This window comes from Equus asinus, chromosome 1 (genome assembly GCF_041296235.1).
Source record: "Equus asinus isolate D_3611 breed Donkey chromosome 1, EquAss-T2T_v2, whole genome shotgun sequence".
In the NCBI taxonomy this organism is placed as follows: Eukaryota; Metazoa; Chordata; class Mammalia; order Perissodactyla; family Equidae; genus Equus; species Equus asinus.
Window position 1 is genome coordinate 106,436,464 of NC_091790.1, and position 17,087 is coordinate 106,453,550.

At 44.9% G+C, this 17,087-nt stretch overlaps 1 gene segment (V, D, J or C); it reads left to right on the plus strand.

The window, feature by feature from the left end:
- The first annotated feature begins 536 nt into the window (after positions 1-536).
- Positions 537-17,087, plus strand: part of LOC106825215 (T-cell receptor gamma chain C region DFL12-like) — a 38,163-nt gene continuing 21,612 nt past the window's right edge. Inside the window, 2 exon segments of the C gene segment in view lie at positions 537-727; positions 13,625-13,957. Coding sequence covers positions 13,876-13,957 — 82 coding nt within the window.

A 17,087-nucleotide genomic window follows, 5' to 3' on the forward strand; every position in this document is an offset into this window, starting at 1 on the left:
CACACTGACACAGGGGCACATACATACACAGACTGACATAGACATCCATTTGAATTTGAAGAGACTCAAATGACGACGAACGTAACTAATCTTATTTCTTTTACTAAAGCAGGTTCAGTGCTTGTCAGCTTTGCTGTGGGTGCCTCACAGTTTACTGACAGAGGTGAGAGGAAGGTGATTCAGGGTGAGAATACAGAAGCTGCACCACAGGACAAGCCCATGGCAGCAGCAGGAACACTGAACCCTGAGCTGCAGGGAAGTCCCCTGACTCAGGACCGCTCCCTGCACCAGGGAACATGGAGCTGCATCCATGGCTCTCCTGTCCCCTCCATTGGCTCAGGAGGTCCCTCCCTCTGCTCTGGGCTCTCAGGGCTCCTGGCTCCTCCTCTTCTGCAGATGGCCTGCTCTCAGCCTGCCCCAGGAGGCTCTCAGGAAATGGGCTGAGCAGAGAGGCAGGGCTCCTCCCCAGGCCTCCCCCAGCCCCACCCCCTCTGGGTCATCAGCTGGGTGGTCTTCTAGGAGAGCCCCTCAGTCGCTGCCCGCCTGTGACAGCTGTGCAGAGCCTGGCACTGACTCCTTCCTTGTGTCCTGGGCTCCCTGTCTTTGGAGCAGGACTGGAGTGTGAGAGGGTGTCTGCCCCTCGTGTCATCTGTCCCTTTCTTTCTAAGGCCCGAGGAGGAAGCCATGCTGTGGGCTCTCGTCCTCCTTCTAGCTTTCCTGGCTCCTGGTAAGTGTGCTGCCTCCATGCTCCTGGGATTTTTCTTTATTTTGGGAACTGGAGGCCGTACTAAGGGATTCCTCTCCTAACTCACCATCACCCTGTCCTCTCCCTTTCTCTCTCCCCTGAGTCTCCATTGCCCTCAGTCTCTCAGTCTCCCTCTGTCTCTCCTTCCCTGTTTCCTGCTCACTCTGCCTTTCTCTCACTCTCTTGCTCTCATTTTCCATCTCCCTCTGTCTCTCCTTCTGCCTCTGTCTCTCCATCTCCCTCTGTCTCTCCCTCTGCCTCTGTCTCTCCCTCTGCCTCTGTCTCTCCCTCTGTCTCTCCATCTCCCTCTGTCTCTCCCTCTGCCTCTGTCTCTCCCTCTGCCTCTCCATCTCCCTCTGTCTCTCCATCACCCTCTGTCTCTCCATCTCCCTCTGTCTCTCCTTCTGCCTCTGTCTCTCCTTCTGCCTCTCCATCTCCCTCTGTCTCTCCATCTCCCTCTGTCTCTCCCTCTGCCTCTCCCTCTCCCTCTCTCTCTGTCTCTTTCTGTCTCTGTCTCTGTCTGTCTGTCTCTCTCTCAGGGTACATTCTGGTCCGTGAATATATGCTGGTGCCAATAGTAACCTCTTTTCATTACTGTAGCTGTATATATTTTACAGTCTAGTGGAGTATTTTTCTTTTGTTACTTTTTAAAGAATTTTCTTTCCACTCTAGTGTGATGGCATTTTCTCCTCTCTTTGCTTTAAACCAAGACACTGTCCAGCAGGGATGTCCTGGCACTCCGCGGCACTGAGCTCCTTCCTGCATAGTGACCTGGAAGGTTCTCTTGCAGAGCTGCTGCTGTGACATCTCATGTCCCTTCACATGTGGTCCCCAAGGCAGAAGGAAGAACAGCCCGAGTCCCCTCCCTTCCTTTTTTCCCAGTTGTCTGTTAGGACGGCAGAAATGAACCACCTGAGAGAGAGGCCAGAACAATGTTGGAGGGGGCATTTTTCTACATTCTCTCGTGTACTATAAACATGTGTCCAAAGACGTTTATAAAAGCGAGGGGTGAAAATCTGCACACACCACTCAGTTCTCCCATGAATTCACTATTCTTGTTTGATCACCTATCTCCCCATCTGTGAATCCAAGTAAATCGCAGATATGGGTTCACTCCAGAGAGGAGGGCTGCCTAAAAAAACACAGGATGCCCAAGGACACCTGGATTGCAGATAAACAATAAAAACTTTTTTGGTTTGTGTGTGCCCCAAATATTGGATAGCACTCGGCATCTTTTTTTGTTACTAAACCTGCTAACTCTATGTGAGATGGCCTTTTTCCTTGAGGGTGAAGAGAAATCATCTAAAAAATTGGCTTGCCACACACACACACACACGCACACACACACACACACAAACACACACAGACATATACACCCACATCTATTTGACTTTGAGGAGATTCAAATGTTCATTAACATAACTCATCCTAATTCTTTTACTAAAGCAGGTTCAGTGCTTGTCAGCTTTGCTGTGGGTGCCTCACAGTTTACTGACCGATGTGAAAGGAAGGTGGTTCAGGGTGAGAATACAGAAGTTGCATTGCAGGACAAGCCCATGGCAGCAGCATGAACACTGAACCCTGAGTTGCAAGAAAGTCCCCCCACTCAGGACCACTCCCTGCACCAGGGGACATGGAGCTGCATCCATGGCTCTCCTGTCCCCTCCATCAGTTCAGGCTGTCCCTCCCTCTGCTCTGGGCTCTCAGGGGTCCTGGCTCCTTCTCTTCTGCAGAGGGCCTGCTCTCAGCCTGCCCCAGGAGGCTGTCAGGAAATGGGCTGAGCAGAGAGGCAGGGCTCCTCCCCAGGCCTCCCCCAGCCCCACCGCTCTGGGTCATCAGCTGGGTGGTCTTCTAGGAGAGCCCTCAGTCACTGCAGTGATTCAGACCTCCCCTATCCTGCACTGAAATCTTGCTTGTAGCTACCAAGAGCAGCCTTGACACACAGGGTAGACCAGCCCCCGCTTCATTTCCTACTCTGACTTCACTGTGCTCTGAACAAAGAGAGACCCGGAATTCAATGCCCAAACTCACCCTTATATTCCACTGGCCTCCTCCCCCACTAGCCATAGCATGTTCCTAACGATGGCTCTCCTATCTCCAGGCCTTAGGCAAGCAATCTGGCAGACAGCATTTTCTTTCAGCTCTCCCAGGAGCTGGTGGAGTCCATTCAGTCTGCTTCCTGGGACAGACAAGGTCACCTAGAGTTTATCTGTTCAAGGATCCATTTGGGAAAATATCTGGCCACACTCTCAGTTGAGCAAGAATTGCAGAATATGGTTCAGAGAGGCTGAAGACGAGACCCAGAGGTGGCATACAACATACAGAGATAGTCTAGGACTTATGTATGGGGAGTGTCCATGGGCAGCTGTCTGGACAGGTTTGTGCACCCCTTCCTGTGGGCAGAGATGGGTTTGCTTATATAGGTAGAGGACAAAGGCTATGGTTTTGCCAAGAGGGACTGTCCTTGGTATGAGCAGCGTTCCCAGGAGCAGCAGTTCACGTGAGAGAACTGTGTTCCTTTAAGACGTGATGTTCTTTAAGTGAGATAAGTTAAAATCCAGGTTGGCCAGGCCCTGAATCATTGCGACTCCCAGAGGGCTGAAGCTCTGCTCAGTAGAGGCCAGAAGGACTCAGGGCTCTTTAAGGTCTGGCAGTTTATTGATGAGCATGCAAGACCCTCCAGGGAGCAATATGGTAAGACTAGTGGTACCAAATCATTTATCCAATCATTACTCAGAGACAATGGCTGGGAAAGGAGCTCCTATGTTACTCAGGAGAATGAGAAATTATGGAATGAAAACTTTGGACTTGATGAAGACCTCAAGCTGGTATCCGATTTTTCTCTTGGACAAACTGATATTTCGCTCACCATAACCAACCATGGCACTGTTGAGACTGTGAAAGTGCGGGAATAAAGTGATTGATGTAGAGATGCCAACTCTTGTGTTCTACTCACGCTTTCTTTTGTTCAGCCACTGCCAGAACTGCTCTGTCTTAAACAAGTCAAGCCCAAGCTCATTTCACCCCTCCCCCTAATATTGATATAGCCAAGTCATAAACTGGAATGAATCTTAACAGATTATTTTTTTCTCAAGCATTACAATTAAGGGACACTTAGGGTGACAATCAGACAATACTTAGTATGCATTTGAACTGAAAAGTCATAGGGAATTGCTGTGGCTGCCATATTGGTCCAGGTTTAGGGAGGTTAAGCTAATACTGAAGTACAGAAATGCCGGATTCACACGTGTATGGTCTCTTGTGTATGGGATCCTCCTAACCTTGACTCTACCTTAGAGTTTAAGCTCCTAAAAGTCTTTCTCAAACTGTGGTTCATGGAACACTTGCATCAGAAGCACCTGGGACGTTTTAAGATGAGTACAGGTTCTGGGTAACATCCAACTCAATCAATCAGAATCTTAGAATGAAGGCTCAAAATGTTTATTTTTCAATGACCTCCACACTGATTCTTATTCAGATTGATTTGTAAGAATTGCTGTTCTAGCAATAACAGATAGGGTACCTTGTCTCCCTCTGAAATGGCCCAGTCCTGTGCCTGCCACAAGAATGCATTCTAGGAAGGTGCTCATGGGCTTCCTCCCAACACACAAAGCCGTCCTCTCTTATCACACCCTGGATGCGGCTGCCCTAACAGGTCATCATTTCTCCAAGACAATCCCACCAGAACCACAACTGGAAACTTGAGTCCCTTCTCACGTCTGTGACCTCAGGCAAGAAGAATTGTTCACTAAATGAACCAGCTCTGACTTTCTCTGCTGTACCAGGGACCATGTATTTTAACTATTTTGCAGGTTTGTAAAAGCTTATTGCTTACCTTGAAGCATAAAAGTATTCTCATTTATATTTTTCTAATAGTGTTAAACTTTGTTCTGCACATTATTTCTTTGAAATGCCTTTAATTGTATTTTTATTTATGGGGTAAGGTAGGAATCTGACTGTGGAGATCCAATTTCTCCCCCAAATTATTGACTCGTCCATCATTTCTCCCCCTGTTCTTCATCGCCACCCCTGTGATAACTAAGGGTCCAGGCTCACACAGCCCTTTTTGTTCCCTCTCTTCTTTGCAATGTATGTGTCCACTTACACGTGACACTTTCTCTAAGGAAACAGCTAGAGCTGGAATAGCTGTGTATGCACAAATTTACAAATTGGATCGAATCCGTATTTTGTCTATTCCTATGCCAGGAACAGAGTAATCTACGTAGTTTGTATAATAATTTGTCCTTTTTGGCAAGCAAATTTTCTTGGTTTTATTCCCCCAAATTATCTTGGCTTTATTTTATACAAGAATAAACCCTCAATATATATACATTTTTATTTATAAGGTAATAAGTTACATGAACTGTGGTAGAAATGCATTGTGTATATTACAAAACATCCACAAAAATAAACGATTTAACTATATGTGATAAAAGCCAATACAAATAGCAGTTCTCACACTTTCTTCCTACACACCAATGTATTGTCTTCCGCTCCACACTTTGGAAACCAGAGCACCGCCAACACCAATGCCAATAATAGAACTCATTCTAAATTCATCCTATTTCCTAACTTAGCACACATCCCTAAGACAAACCATACTCAATGTCTTCTTTTTTTCACTAAATCAAATTCTCATAATCTGTTTATAGTACACTTTTTTTCATTCTATGATTTGCTTCTTGGCTTATGAAAGGACACTTGATGGTGTCTTTTCATGTTCTTCAAAAGCTATTACCCCCACACCTGATGAATCCTAGGCTTGTTCAGCTCTTTAAATAGACCTTTGTTAGGAACGTCCAGAGAGCCCGACTGTCATCCTCTGGTGACTGAGAATACTAGTGTGGCCTTGTAGCGTTTCATTATCTTCACTGGTTGTAAACATGAAGTTAATGTTGTGAAAGGGCTTGGCTCCCGCCTGACATGTCCTGGGTGCTCTGGATGATGTTGTCGAATTTGAAATGACAAGTTCACTCCATGAAAGCTGCGCGCAGTAGAGACGAGGGATGGGTGTTCGGATGCTCCCTCAGCTGCTCACGTCCTGTAATATTGAAGGAGTCACCTGCGTTTTGCAAACTGTTTTCTCATCCTTAATAATAAGAAACAAGGAGGCTTCTTGTAGGATGGGTTCTTCTTTTGTCTTTAAGAGTCTAAGCTTCTGTGTTTCATTAGCAAACCTATGACTCGGTTTTAAAAATGAGGTTAATAATTCTAATGAAAGACAAATGATTTTTTAAGAAAAAAATTGACTGGACACAGTGTAATAAAGATGTGAATTGGAGATAAAAGAAAGAAAAATTGTATCTATAGTCCTCTCATCAAAATATATCAATGCCTTTCTTCTTTTTGGTTTCCGGGCTTGTCCATTTCACTAATAATTGTCCTCATGTGTGCATCTAATTGGTTATGTGTGATGCAAATGAAGACGTCAGATTAGATTGTTTCTCAGATTCTGTGATGGCCAAAAGAGCACTGTCCTGGGTCAGATAAAGTTGCCAGAGTCTCAGAGGTTACATTAAAAGTGCAAACATCAGCGCCTGGATCTCTGCTCACCCCTCTGCCTGAGTCCGGATCTGCTCTCCCTACCCCCTGCCCCCAGGCTGGCTGAGCTCAGCTCCCTCAATGAGGTGTCAGTCCTGGCAGCAGCAGGAAGACCCAGATGAGAGGGAGTCCTGCTCCCTCAAGCAACCCCTGCTTCTCTTTTGCTGGAGACCAGGGATGTCCTGAGGAGAACCCTCCAGACTCACCATGAGGGCTGAGAGGGAAGGCCCTGGCTGCTCTGACTATGTCCTGAACAAGAGATTTCCTCTTTTATATTTGTAAATGTGTCTCTTTTGGATGAGTATAAACTTTCGGTGCCCCTTAGAGAGCAGCACAGACACACCACAGCAGGAAGAGAAGCAGAGGAGAGGAGAACAAATGTCACTTGTTGAAATTACCTTCTAGGCCCAAGATGGAGCTGTTCCTGTCCAGGGTGCCACATAAGCAAACTGAACTTTGATAACTTTCCTGTCCCTGTAAATGCTGCGCTGGACCAGAAATGCAGTCTATCCAGCCAGCCAGTCCCCACCTGCCAGGAATCTGCGATGATTTCCCTGTTCTAAATAAGGTCAGCTACGCAACCTCAGACAATCACCTTAAGCCATGGTTTCTCTCCCTGGTGGCTGATTGACTTGCTCGCCTTATAAGGCAGTCACTGACCTCCTGGCTAATCCTGCTCTCTTTCTGCATCGCTGCTTCTCAGGCTCCATAGAGCTCCTGCTGCCCACAATTGCTTGGACGGGGACTCCACTGCCTGTGAGGCGCTGTTCTCCCCAGATCATGGATTGTGTTCCCTTGAACAGAGGCATCAATCTCATTACTAAATTGTATTATTCGTGTAATTTGACACCCTGAAAATAGTATTTGCCTGGGGTTTGAACAGACTTCATTAATACTATGGCTGGTTATTGTCAATAGTTGTTAAGCCTTAAATTGGACCAGTAATTGAATAACAATTCTTAGAATAATTGAGAGAAACACAGGTTTGAATGTTGACAATGTGAAATAACATAAAATTTTTTTCACACGCCAGTAAATGGTTGTGGGTTTTGTACCCCAAAGCAATTTTTTCTTATTGGTGAAAATCTTGAATACAGAGAAAAATGGAAAGAAAACAGTCTATCCAATTTCTCACCACCCAGTTTCTCGCTGTCTATATTGAGACTATCCGCCTGTCCTTTTGCTATGCAGATGTCACCACAATTTTCACTTTGTTTTCCACTTAGCATTTTACCACAAATGGGCAAGACATCTCTAGAAGCTATAAATGAGAGCCCTAGAATAACCTTTTAGCTGTAGGAGATCAGAATATTCCACCCAAAATGTGTCTGTTTGCCTTGAGCATTTTTAAGAACAAAAGACTCTGAAAGAATCTTTGACCTTCCCCCATCTGTCTAAAAGAATTTAAGATAGAAGGCCTATTCCAGGAAGGAGCTAATACCTGAAGACGCCATTGTCTATAGATGGCCCAACAAACACTTATCTAACAAACGTTTGCTTTTCTATCTCCCCGTGAATTGCCTTCCTCCCCTTTGAAGTCCCAAATCACTATCCCCAACATCCTCATTTGTCTTTAGCTGATGATGGTATTTAATGAGGTGGCTTTGGCCATTCTGGTGAGTTACTCAGTTTTCATGGGTTTCTCCCATGAATACATGTTATAAAGCTTTGTTCGATTTTCTCCTGTTATTCTGGCTCATGTCAATTTAATTCTCATACCAGCCAGAAAGACCTAGAGGGTAGAGGAATTCCTCGGCTACATAGCAAAGTATTCTATCGTTTTGTGTTTGGCCAACACGTCACCAATGAAGTGCAACCCAAAAGCCTACATGTGGGGACACTTGAGACTTGAATCTTGGTTACAGCTGAGCATGTCTGGCTTTCATGGTTTTATTATAGAAGAGCTGCTCAGGATCTGGTGGTGCATGCTGAAGGACCCACAACTTCCTTCCCCTGGCCAACACCCCTTTCCAACTGCTTCCTCCTCTTGGCCATCAGGGTATAATTAGCATAACTAATGAGTATAATTATACCCAGGAGGGCCCAGGTATAATTAGCATAACTGAAAAGGAATCTTCCTTTCAGTTGGAAGTCAAGGCAACCTCTCTTTCTCCAAGGTTCATTTCAGAGGAATTACTCTCTGATCCTTCACAACGCCTTGTCTTATCCTTTCTGAGGATATGGTACTGGAACAGGAGGGCCTGGTCCTGCTCCCTGACCCTCACAGCCTCCTGGTTCAATCGAGGCTACTTCTTTTGGCTACACACACACACACCCCTGATTCTCCAAAACAATGATATAACCTATAATTTCCACTCTATGTGGACCCCTGAGATCATTAACTGCAACCTCTCAGGTTTACAGATGAGACAATAACCCCACCATGTCTTGAGCATTTCTATACATCCAGGACTGAGCTATATGCTTTGCTCACATCATCCTGTTTACTCTCCAGGCAACTCCATAAGGTCCCTTTTCACAGATGAGGAAAACAAGGTGACATAACTCACCAAGACTCCAGAGCTATCATGTTATTTTAGGGCACTTAAAATCTTCTTCTGATGGGACCTCTTGGGGAAATGCTCCAATGCACCTCAGAGGGTGGCCATGTGTTTCTGGGGGGGCAGGGATTGCTCTTCTGTGCTTGTCCCTCCCTCCCAAGCCAGCAGTGCACTCATTGCTCTATTAGAATCAAGTGGCAAATGATGCATGAGATTTGTCTGCAGCCATACCTGGCTCCATATCCCCACTTCATTCTCTGTAGGTGTTGTCAACCTGTAGTGATCTAAAATTGCAATTCGGGAAACAGATTTATGTAGCAGAGGGCGTCAGGGCTTTTATGGAAGAAAGAGAGAAAGATGACATAAGTTGTATTAAAGAAGAGTTCATTGGTGCTAGATGAGGCAAGGCTAGGACTGTACTTCACAGACTGGCTTGAGATTCAGTCATCAGGCAAAAGGCCAGACTTGTCCTTCATCGATTGGTTAGTGATTTGGTCATGAGCCTAACCTGACCTCCACCACCCACCAAGATGTGGCTCCTCTGGTCAGGTCACTCTGGGATTCGCTCCACCAGGGCAGCACGCAGGGCCATGCTGGGCTCCTTCCCTGCTGTGGGCTCTCCTGTTCCTGGTAAGTCCAACCCCTTTTCTGGTGCAGGGTGCACAGCAATGCTCTGAGGCCCTTGCCACCTCTGCTTCACCACTGTCTCCTTCGCAGGTGAAGTGGCAGTGGTCAGGCTGGGGCAGCTGGCCTCAGGGGTGGTGTGCACCATCACCTTGGCTCAGCTTGGCCATCCTGCCGTGCATGCCCACACCATGGTCAGCTCCATGCTCTTGGTACCACTGCTACCGAATCAAGATGAGTTCACTCCCTGGTAACTTAAAATCAGACTCTTGTTCAGAAGTAGCTGTCACGCAAAGTAAAGCATATTTGCAGCAAAGAGGAGACCACGTGGAATCATTTCCAAAGTCATGGTTTCCCATTCCTTAAACAAAGGGAAGCAGGTCCTTTTATTTCAGATGGCAAGTGAATATTTAAAAGTGAAGCTTTGTCATCACATATAGAGGTGGGTATTATTAGCTGGTGCAGGCACAGTCTGAAAACGTGCTCTCACATACACCGTATGTTATGCTAATAAGGCTAGGCTCCTCCTAAGGCAGAGATTTCACTATTAAGATGAGGAAAAAGGGCATTTTCCAGTCATCTTTGGGTCACCTGCCCAGGCACTGCTCTTGCAGTGGGCATCGATCTGGTTGAGGCCGGTTGACCCTGGTATCTCCTCCATGGTAGCTCTAAAAAACACCCTTGATGGAATGTTAAGCACCTTTAAACTTCCTTCAGCTTTTTGGGGACTGTGCTGGTGACACCCCCGTCACTGGAGGGCAGCAACCTTGAAAGACTCCTCCAACTGGCCCTGTTCAGGCAGATGTGCGGTGGGATTCTGTCCTAAAAGCAGATAATGTCACCACGATGGAGGCCAAGGATAGCACCAGCCATATCCTGTCGGTGCTGAGGGGAGAGAAGCGCGATGCAGGTGGGTACCACTGAGCTGCCTGGAACCAGCACGGGTACATGAGTCGCCCTGTCCCCCATGCAAAAAGCACACGGATGACTCCATAATCATCAAGTCCTGGCAACTTCTACCACCTCCACATCCTTTTGGTTACCCTGGGGTCATCCCTCATCATCCTGGTCTCTCCTGGATGTCACTTCCACCAGTCCATTGCAGATAACAGAGAGAAAAAGAGCCACTAGTGCGCAGGCTGACGCAGAGTTGGGAGGCATCCAGTATTATGGGGGCTTTCTAAAGATCCTCCATTTCAGTGTTTCTGAAGAATGTGGAGGAGGATCTACGCGGGTAAATCCAGTAGCCACTAGCCACATGAAGTGAGCACCTGAGATGTAGCTGGACCAATGGTCCAAGCTGAGATGGATGGCATGTGTAAAATGCAAATCATATATTGAAGTTAAGAAAAGTGAAACTTCTCTTTAAGAACTTTTTACATGGATGGCATGTTGAAACGATATTTTGGATATCTTGGACTAAATAAAAATAGTCCTAAGATTAATTTTACTGGATTCTTTTTACTTTTTTTTAATACAGAAGCTAAAACAATTTAATTCGCGGCTCAAAGTGGTGACTAGCATTTATTTTTATTGCAGTGTTACAGACTCACAACTTAACAATCTGACCATCCCCCCTGTAGAGTGCATAAATAAAATATTTTGCAAATAATTTCAAAGGTAATCTCTGGAGATTGGCCACAAAATGGTTAAAGCTGAGACTGGATGTCAGTTCCTAACTCCAGTCTCTAAGTTGTTGCCGCACCATCCATCAGTCACTTTGTAGCAGAGGAGTCAGCAGTTAGATGCACAGGAGACAATACTGCCATCTTCTCAGCGCCCTCGGCCATTAGTCCATTAGCAGGCGCATCACTCAGATCATGGTGGTAGATGACAATCCTCATGCAGGGTGATGCAGTCAGCCCTGGGGAGACATCGGGCCCTCCGCCTTCCACTTCCCCCGTAACGCCACCCCATATGGGAATTTGGGTGGATATCTAGTTTCTCTGGATTTCTCTTGTGCCATCTGTAAACTGATGTGGTTTAATTGCTGAAATTTGGCAGCTCTGATAACTGTATTAAAGTAAAATCATAAAAATAGGTATAACGATATTCACTATCTTCTCATAAAGCCAGTCAAATTCTTGAAAATAAAAGAATAGAAAAGAAAAGAAAATAGAAGTAAAGAAAAGAAAACCGGAGTTACTTATCCTCTAGCCCCAAACAGGAAACTCTTCTTCTGCTATATGTGGGTGGGGGAATAAACTTTTTGAGATCTCAGCTGAATTGACACATTTTCAATTGAAAATTCAAAGTTTATGTACAGTTTAATAGCATTGGTAAAAGCGATTAATGAAAGGAAAGTCTAAATGATCTGAAGGAAATCGGTTCATCAGATTCATTACCTCATTGTCTCTCTCCCTTATCTTCTGTTTCCATGTTTAGAAATTGATAATTCAGACATGCCTCTCGTGAAAGAGCCCAGCACCCCCACCTTCTCCTGAAGGCCTAGGTCGAGGCTAAGACCCCCCAGTATGTGTGAGAAAGGATCCGGCTAGAGGGGGCTGAAACTTACTTTTCTCTGTTTTCAGGTTGTTCCTTCATTTCACCTTCTCTGTTGTCCTAACAAAACAGAACCAATCTCAGAACCTGACAATGTGGAGGAGGGAGCTCTGTGGCCTGGGGATCATGAGGGGTGTGGTCAACAGGGGGAACAAGCTCCTCACTCATCTCCTTACAGAACAGCATAGTCCACATTCCCCAGAGGAGCTGCCCAGTGCCGTGCTGTGAACCTCCACACCTCCCTACATCCCATCTTCTCCCCTCACTGACTCCTGCTGTGCCCTTTATGAGCTCTGTGACCTTGAGCAGGGTCTTAACTTTCTTAAAGGGGAGAATTGAGGATGACACTCGGGATCCTTACTTGCACAAAGTGGGTAGCGGAGTCCTTCACTGAGAGAAGAAGAGATGGTTTGTGGGGAGGGAATGAGTTCACCTTGAGCTTGCCATAAAGTCAGTTTGAGCTCCTGTGTCACACACGTGAACATAGTAGTCAACTGGATATGTGGGTATGGAGCTCAGGAGAAGTTGTGGGATGGAGATGGACCTGTAATTCGTCCTATTGTCCCTTGCCCCATTCCCTCAAGATAGTTAAAGCCAACAATGAGAAGAAATCCCTCAGGCAGAGAGGTAAAGTGAGAAGAGAAATGTGGAAAGCAGCAACTTTTGGGGGATTGGGGAAGAGTAGTCTGTAAAAGTAAAAAATATCCTAGGACACAAGGAATGTTTTGGGTTAGAAAAAGAAAAACAGATAAAAAGAAAACTCAGGGATCTGAAAAGATGAAACCCAGTTTCATTGAGGAAGAGCTGGGGTTTGGTAGAGATATATTGTTCAGATGGCTGAGGGAGAGAACATAAACCTGAACACTAAACAGAAGGAAACAAACCAGGATAGGGTATTCAGACCCCTGAAGGTGCCAGTACCACTCTGAGCTGCAGGCTGTGTGGGCAGCTGAACAGATGGAAGCAGACTGAGGAACTAACTTTCTCCAGCTGATTGAAGAAGTTCACTGCGGGCCCAGTGATGCATAACACAGCCCAGACCACCCTTCGTTCCTCCCAACAACTCTGGGCTCACCACTCACTGGGGTTACTGAGGATTTACTCTGTGACAGACAGTGGGAGAGACAAAAGAGGGCCAAGATCATAGCATTAAGTCAGAGTGGTCTCCCAATTACACAGCTATCCATGGTTAGGTGTCATATCATTGCATCTTTATTACACCCAAGAAACTTAGCATAATGCTCCCACATAGTGGGAGCTTCATGAATACTGTTTGGAAAAATGAGTCCTCTCAGAGTTGTGTGGTGGCCGTCTGTACCACGTGGTCTGATCTAAGGTGGAGGACCTTGCTCTGCTGTCTTCACATAGAGTGGATGTGCTAACAGTGATGAGGACGCTCCTTCACAATGAGGCAGGGGAGCCATGTTCACCCTCCCCAATGGGAGGTTTGACTTGGTGGACTCAGCCAAGCCACATGGTCTGAGACTCTTCTCAGCAGGGGTTGCAGGCTGCCCTGGAGGAGAGGGCAATGCATTCAGACAGGCCGTCACTCTTCCAAGCACTACCTCTCGCAGTCCTTGGAGTTTGTAAGTTGTTTTCCTCCCCCAATTCCATTTGACAGATATTTTCTAATTTTGTAATTTTTAAAAATTTCTAAGTTTTTCTCATTACTCTTCTCCTTTCCTTATTTTTCTGTGTGTGTATGGTGCAGGTCATCTAGAGCAACCTCAACTTTCCAGTACTAAAAGGCTGTCAAAAACAGCCCCTCGGGAATGTGTGGTATCTTGTGTAACAATTTCTGCGACATCCGTATATTGGTATCAGGAAAGCCCTGGTCCAGCCCTGCAGGCCCTGCTGCACGTTTCATCTGACAACACTGTCAGGATGCAGTCAGGCATTCCACTGGGAAATTCAAGGTAGACAAGATACCTGAAACTTCTGCATCTACCCTCACTGTTCACCATGCAGGGAAAGAAGACTCGGCCACCTACTATTGTGCCTTCTGTGGGGTGCACAGCGGCAGACGTTAGAGCCACGTCAGTCAGTAAGTGTTCAGTGGTTCTTCATTCACTACTATGAAATGGAAAAGCACAGTTACCTCCTATGTGCTTTTGTGCAGTTTTCTAGATAAATGAACATATGGGCAAATATGTGTATGGAGTTGCTAAATTCTATGTTTTCTCCAAGAGGAAGCTTTGTGTATGTGGTTGCAAATGATCTCTCTCGTGTTTTCAAAAATCTACTCTCCCTAACAGGCTTTCCCATGGCACCCAAGCTTATTCATCTGGGTCAACATTCCCCACTCGATTTTATTTTCCACCAAGATGTGTATGACACGTAATTTCTGTGACTTCTTTTGTACTAGTCAATTTGCATGAGATTAATTTTTTCTCATCCACCCTTCTGCTTTGATTAAAAAATTGGATATTAGATTAAATGCTATTAATTTTCCCAGAGGCTAAAACATAACAAACACAGCATGATCTGACCACATGCAGGGCCGACTTGCAATGATAATGTATCAGATGCATACCCTGGCATGGTGATATTTGATTTTGCACAAACTTATAACCACTGCTATTTAATGAGTCTGAATCAAAGTCCACTTTGTATTGGAGTTTGAGGAGTAGCTCATTTTCTGGCTTAATATTCCATTCATCCAACAGTAAGTGTTTGATTGACTCCTCTGAGCCAGGCACTGTCACAGCAGACATTGCAAATCTCATCTGCTCTGTCAAGGCTGCAGGTTGCTCCTGCAGAGGCCCCTTCTCCTGCTGCGCTGCCGTTATCTGGCTACACATATGGTAAAGCAAAGTGTTTAGGACGCAGGCCTCTGGTATAGAGAGCTCCAGATCTGACCTGGGCTCTGACACTTACTAGCTGTGTCAGGCCGAGAGTTTCTCTAGCCCATCTCCTCACCTGTACAACAGAGGTCCTGTAGTTACCTCATGGGTTGTTGTGAGGGTTGCTGAGATGATGCACACTAAGCATTTGGTCCAGTGCATGGCACACTGTGAGAGCTCAGTAAATGTTAGCTGATAAGAAATAAGCAAACAGAACAACAACCAGCATACATACTCATACAGGAACACACACACACACACACACACACACACACACTCCCACATATGACCCACACAGGTTTGTATACCAGGACTCAGTACCATATCTGTCGTAGTGTGGTTGACTATTACAGTTTAGTTGAAGAGAGACTAGCTAGATACGAAGAGGCTCCTGTGAATAGTCCTCCCAAATCAATTTAAATCTAGGTTTTCAATCACGATTCTATAGTCCCCTTGACTTACACAAATTGGGGAAGACAGTGGCCTGGTGCTTGGAGCAAATCACCTCTATTGAAGGAGAAACAAGTCCACATTTGGAGTCACTTCGTCATCCTGCTCTTCTCCTTTAGGCTGAGGTAGCTTCCCCAAGGACACTTTGACCACACCCACCAAAGGCAAACCAGCCAGAGGAAACCAGCCCCGTCCTAAGTGAGCGTTTGCCAGTTGAATGGTCCGTTAAATTGCTGATTCATAGAAACACTGAAAGCATCCACTAGAATGTACAGCACCAGGTAATATCTGTGGAGTTGAGATAAATATTTTGATTATTACTGTGGTGCTCACATCATCTACTGGGTGCGGAATTTTCTGTACTTGGTGCCTGAAAGATCCTGATGATTTTGGCTCAACTTATTTTCCTTCAGAGCTGAAGTAGGTGAGACACAATGACTCTGAGTAATAGAGGCAACATTATATTGTTTAATGAAACCTGAAGAAAATCCAAGAAATTCTTCAAAACCATTATTTTCATATAACATATCTATCACCCAACTGCCCACACATCCTAGTACTGTGGGAAAGTGAGGTCTTAACCCAGGAGTCATCTTGTAAAAAGTCACATTTGAAAAAACAGTGAGGGCCCCCTGAAATCCATGTTGACTCTTATTTTGGGGGCTCTTATGTCAGCTCTTGTGAATGGGTTCAGAGGAGAGTGCACAGCTCTGGAGTGGTCATCTCTGGACCTTAGGATCATGGATATTCTTTTCTATTTCATTTCTGTAGTGCTCAAATTGTCTAATGGAAAAACTTTGTGACTTTTGAATTTTATTTTAAAATTGGAATCACATATCTCAAAATATTAAAACTGTCTGCATATTATTGAGCACTTAGAGACCACGTGAAATTTCATGATTGGAAAGGCATGTAACGGGCTCTGTCTTGACCACATTTTTTTCTCCTTTTCTCTAACAACTTTTGTCGTTTTTACAGAACAAAGTTTGTTTTCTCTCATGATTCCTAGTGAGTTAGAGGCAAAGTTCATTATTGGGATGCTCAGGACGGTTTTTGGGACTTGAAAGTCTCTTTTTCCCTACATTGCACAGATATGAAGTTTTACACAGAACGGTAAAAATGCTTGGTTCTCTTTTTTTGCCATTTACCAAGATTTATTTTTTATTATTTTTGTTATTTTATTGAGATCACATTGGTTTACAACTTTATGTAAATTGAAAATATACATCATTATATTTCGGCTTTTGTATAGACTGCATTATGTTCACCCCCAAACATCTAGTTTCCATCTGTCACCAAATGTATGTTCCCCTTTACCCCATTTGCCTCTCCCAACCCTTTCCCCTCTGGTAACTATGAATCTTCTCTATGTGTGCGTTTGTTTGTTTATCTTCAACATATGAGTGAAATCATACTGCCCTTGTCTTTCTCTGACTTTTTTCCCTTAGCATAATACCCTCAAGGTCCATCCATGTTGTCACAGTGGCGTGATTTCATCCTTTTTTTTGGCTGAATAGTATTCCATTGTATACATATACCACGTCTTCCTTACCCATTTATGGGCACTTGGGTTGCTTCCAAGTCTTGGCTATAGTGAATAATGCTGAAATGAATATAAGGATGCATGTATCTTTTAGAATTAGTCTTTCTGTGTTCTTTGTATTCATACCAGATGTGGAATAGACAGATCATAGGATATTACTAAGTTTCATTTTTGAGAACTCTCCATAGTGTTTCCTATGCTGGCTGCCCCAGTTTGCATTCCCTCCAGTAGTGTCTGAGGGTTCCCTTTTTTCCACATCTTCCCTAACACTTGTTGTTTGTTGTCTTTTTAATAACAGCCAATCTGACGTTATGAGATGATACGTCATTCAAATTTTG